The sequence below is a fragment of the Centroberyx gerrardi genome, chromosome 3 (genome assembly GCF_048128805.1).
Source record: "Centroberyx gerrardi isolate f3 chromosome 3, fCenGer3.hap1.cur.20231027, whole genome shotgun sequence".
Taxonomy (NCBI): domain Eukaryota; kingdom Metazoa; phylum Chordata; class Actinopteri; order Beryciformes; family Berycidae; genus Centroberyx; species Centroberyx gerrardi.
Genome location: NC_135999.1, coordinates 27,853,304 through 27,858,303, shown reverse-complemented (window position 1 = coordinate 27,858,303; position 5,000 = coordinate 27,853,304). Strand labels below are relative to the sequence as shown.

Genomic DNA, 5,000 nt, shown 5'->3' with positions numbered 1-5,000 from the left:
TCTGGTGATTCTGATAAGAGTGAGAGAAGGGAGAGGGGAGAGATTAGACCAGGTATTAGACGCTGTCGCCGACTGTTGAGAAAAAATACCTAATTCTGCACCACACACATCGATATTGTAGAGAAAGATGACAACAAGATCAGATAAGAGCACTTTATTGATCCCCTTGGGGAAATTCAGGTGCCACAGCAGCAATTGGCGGACAATGCCAAGGAAATGTAATTACACTGTAAACAATGTAAGATGTCAAATTTGCAACAAAAGACAACAAAACCAACATCAAAACTGACAAACAAAACAAAACGACGACAACAAAACAACGTTGCCATTACACTTTTATTTTACTTTTATTTTACAAGATCTGCTTGTGCCCCCTATCTTTTACTTTTTGGAATTGAGAATCAAGAACAATTTAGTCTGGAACCGTCTCCATCGATTCCCAATACTTGGAATTGGAATCTGAGTCCATTCCCAAATTTCTGCCCTCGAACAGCCCTACAAAGCAATAGATTGTGTTGAAAATCATCATTTTGCTGCTCTCTACTGCCGATATAACACAACAGTGATTCAACCTATATCCAGTTCATGAAAGCTTCTACATTGTCTGTTCTAAACAGGCAATTTTCATGGTGTAATGTTAGCTAGTAGGTTTACAAGCAAAGTTAAGTAGTTAATGCTGTTGGGGTCGCCGCCAAAGGAGGAGTTCAAATGAACGAGTGTCACTGTCATGTGAACTTTTCATGGAAAGTTCCCCGCTACGTATTTGGAACATTACAAACAAGGAAGTTGTTCCTTGTTTGTGCTGAATGGATGCTGGGTAGTGTAGTGTGGTAAATATAAATATGTTTAATAATAAGTTGCATCAGTTGAATTGCACTAAAATCAGGTTGAGGAATAAATATCACTTTGGTCTGACCACTGTCACCTGAAAAACCCTTTTGGAAGGAAAGGGTTCTTCAAAAGACTTTTGTAGGGAAATGCATGTGACCCCTCCTCCTCCTCCTCCTCCTCCTCCTCCTCCTCCTCCTCCTCCTCTCCTCAGGTGGTTCTGTCATGTGGATGATGATAACTATGTGAACCCAGAGGCCCTGCTCTCCCTCCTGTCAGCGTTCCCCCAGGACGGAGACGTCTACGTAGGCAAACCGAGCCTGGACAAGCCCATCACTGCCCACGAGCTGCTGGAGGGAAACGCAACCGTATGGTTTTTCTCTTTATTTATCCTCTTTCAGCACCTAATATTCAAAGAGACAGTCCAAAAGATGCTATGGATAGTAGACTCTACATCACTATACACACATCACTATACCTTTCTCCCCCTTCCCTTCTGGACAGGGCTGCTTTGATTTTCATTCACCTGATGAATCTTTCCTTCCTTCCTTCCTTCCTTCCTTCCTTCCTTCCTTCCTTGCTTCGTTCTTCCTTCCCTCTAGACAGGGCTGCTTTGTTTTTCATTCACCTGATGAATCTTTCCTTCCTTCTTTCCTTCCTTCCTTCCTGCCTTGCTTCGTTCTTCCTTCCCTCTAGACAGGGCTGCTTTGTTTTTCATTCATCTGATGAATCTTTCCTTCCTTCCTTCCTTCCTTCTTCCTTCCTTCTTCCCTCCCTCTAGGCAGGGCTGCTTTGTTTTTCATTCACCTGATGAATCTTTCCTTCCTTCCTTCCTTCCTTCATTCCTTCCTTCCTTCCTTCCCTTCTTGACGGAGCTGCTTTGTTTTTCATTCACCTGATGAATCTTTCCTTCCTTCCTTCCTTCCTTCTTTCCTTCCTCCCTTCCTTCCATCGTTCTTCATTCCCTTCTAGACGGGGCTGCTTTGTTTTTCATTCACCTGATGAATCCTTCCTTCCTTCCACCCTTCCTTCCTTGTCTCACTTCCTCTCTTCATGCCTTTCTCCCAAACTTCCTTCCCTTCTAGACAGGGCTGCTTTGTTTTTCATTCATTTGATGAATCCTTCCTTCCTTCCTTCCTTCCTTCTCTCTCACCCCCTCTTGTCCTGCCTTTCTCCCTTCTATACAGGGCTGCTTTGTTTTTCATTGACCTGATGAATCCTTCCTTCCCTCCTTTCCTCAATCCTTTGTTCGCTTATACCCTTGCATCCTTCCTTCCCTCCTCCTTCCTTTTCTCTCTGCTCTTTTCAGACGCTGCACTGGGGAAATGAATGAACAATAAAAATCAAGTCAAAGTCCTTCTCTGTGGCCGGTGGACAGGATAGCCGCTGCCACTCAAATCCACATGTCCCACTCTTTTTAATTTCCTACTTTTGATAATTTCTTCCTTCATTTATTTGTGCCATTGTTCTTCCATTCTTGCTTCCCTCCCTCATTTCCTCCATCCTTCCTTCTTGCCTTCCTTCCTCCTCTCTGCTCTCCTCTGATGTCGCACTGGGGAAATTAATGAACTGTAAAACCAAAGACAAAAGTCTCCTCCTGTTGCTTTTGTGCCAAACGCAGACCGGCCAGGTTAACCGCTGCCATTCACACCCACACATCCCACTCTTTTTCATTTTCATTTTCCTTCTCATTAGTGCTGAATGTGATGTGATGTGATGGGAAGATGTTACGATGGATGGATGGATGGATGGAGGGATGGACAGAGGGAAGATTGATGGACGGTGAATGTGTGGAGTGGCTTTTGTTCACGTGGGAAGGATTTTCAAACCAAAGTGGATCGATGAGTGATTAGTGTCTTATTGAGTTATTGATTGGTGGTAACACACACAGACACCCCCACACACACGCACACACCCATGCACAAGCACATATGTACACACACAGACACACACACAAACACATTATGAGAAAGACTCCCTGGGGAAGGAGGCTGTCAACCCACTGAAGGTCGATAGTTCGTTTTTAGACTTTTTAGACATGCAGCTATTACTGGATAAGCGTGGATGGCTGAGTGTGTGTGTGTATGTGTGTGTGTGTGTGTGTGTGTGTGTGTGTCAGAGAGAGAGAAAGGGTGTGTGTGCACATGTGTGTGTGTGTCGCTGAGCTCACATGGTTTACAGTAGAATTAATGTTCCTATTGAGTTAAAGTGCATCCTGGTTCTGTGTCTCTGAATAGCGTCTCTCTCTCTCTCTCTCTCTCTCTCTCTCTCTCTCCTCTTTTCAGTCCCTCGCTCTCCTCGTTCCTTGAAAATCACTCTCTCCATCTCCCCTGTGTCACATTCTGCACTCCCTGATTGCTCCCATTTACACAGAAGAATAGATCTTTATTTATCTTTGCTTCCTGTCTCTCTCTCTCTCTCTCTCTTTGCCCTTTCCTCTTCCCTCTGTTCCCATTTTCTGACTATTCACGGTCTTTTACTTCCCTCTTCCCTCCCTATTTTTCATCATTTCCACAGAGAGGAAAGAAAACAAAGCGAACGTCAGGCTTCTCTCTGTCGCCTCTCTCTGTTCCTCACATCTCGCTGCCTAGCTTTTTTCGATTTTCCATCCTTTTTTGCAGGGTTTGAGAAGGATGAAAGGAGGAGGGAGAGGAGACAGGAGAGGAGAGGAAAGGAACCCAAATGAAAAGGAAGGAGAGGGAAGGAAAGGAAAAGACAGCAAAGGAAATTAAGGAAAGGAAAGAGAAGAGGAGAGGAGAGGGAAGGAAATGAAAGGAAAGAAGGACTGGATAAGAAAGCAAAATAAACAGAAAGGAGAGGAAATGAAAAAAAAAGCGACATAAATGAAAGGAAAGGAAAAGAAAGTCTACTAAAGGAAAGGGAAGGAAAGGAAAAGAAAGCAAAGGAAAGGGAAGGAAATTAAAGGAAAAGGAAAGGAAGGGATGGGAAGGGAAGAAAATAAAAGGAATGAAAAGAAAGGAAATAGACACAAATGAAAGGAAAGTGGAAGAATGGATAAGAAAGCAAAAGGAAAGGAAATGGAAGAAAGGAAAGAAAAGGGAAGGGAAGGAAAGGAAAACAATGGACAGGAAAGGAAAGCAAAGAAAAGGAAAGGAAAGGACTGAAAAGGACAGAATCCAAAAGGAAAGGAATGAAAGGAAAGGAAAGGTAAGGAAGGAAAGGAAAGGAAATGACAGCAAAGGAAAGGAATGAAAGGAAAGGTAAGGAAGGAAAGGAAAGGAAATTACAGCAAAGGAAAGGAATGAAAGGAAAGGAAAGGTAAGGAAGGAAAGGAAAGGAAATGACAGCAAAGGAAGCTGTTTAAGGAAACAAAATGACAGGGTAAGAAGGGAAGAAAAAGAAAGAAAAGGAAAGGAAAAGGAACAAAAGGGAAGGGAATAAAAAGGAAGTAAATGAAAGGAAAAGAACATAATGCAAGGGAAAGGGAAGAGAAGGAAAAGAAAGGAAAGGAAATATAAGGGACAGAGAGGAAGGGAAAGGAAACAACAGCAAAGGGAGGGGAAAGAGAAGAAAGCAAAAGAAAGGGAGGAAAGTAAAGAAAATGAAAGCAAAGCAAAGGAGAAGAGCAAAGGAAAGGAAACAAAAGTAAAGGGCAGGGAAGGGAAGAAAGGGAAAGGAAAAGGGAGGAAAGGGAATAGAAATGAAGGAAATCAAAGGACAGAAACATAATATGAAGGAAAGGGAAGGGATGGAAAAGAAAGGAAAGGAAAGATAACGGACAGAAAGGAAGGGAAAGAGAGGGAAAGAGCAAAGGGAAGGGAAAGAGAAGAAAGCAAAAGAATGGGAGGAAAGCAAAGAAAATGGAAGCAAAGGAGAGGAAACAAAAGGGAAAGGATGGGAAGGAAAGGAAAGGACAGAGAGGAAGAGAAAGGAAACAACAGCAAAGGGAGGGGAAAGAGAAGAAAGCAAAAGAAAGGGAGGAAAGTAAAGAAGATGAAAGCAAAGGAAAGGAAAGGAGCAAAGGAAAGGAAACAAAAGTAAAGGGCAGGGAAGGGAAGAAAGGGAAGGGAAAAGGGAGGAAAGGGAATAGAAATGAAGGAAATCAAAGGACCGAAACATAATATGAAGGAAAGGGAAGGGATGGAAAAGAAAGGAAAGGAAAGATAACGGACAGAAAGAAAGGGAAAGAGAGGGAAAGAGCAAAGGGAAGG

At 42.9% G+C, this 5,000-nt stretch overlaps 1 protein-coding gene across 1 annotated transcript in view; it reads left to right on the top strand.

The window, feature by feature from the left end:
- mfng (MFNG O-fucosylpeptide 3-beta-N-acetylglucosaminyltransferase) overlaps positions 1-5,000 on the top strand; it is a 36,804-nt gene that overhangs the window by 20,555 nt on the left and 11,249 nt on the right. The window contains exon 4 of the mRNA XM_078282665.1: positions 1,043-1,196. Within this exon, the coding sequence (XP_078138791.1) occupies positions 1,043-1,196 (154 nt within the window). The remainder of the gene's footprint in view (positions 1-1,042; positions 1,197-5,000) is intronic.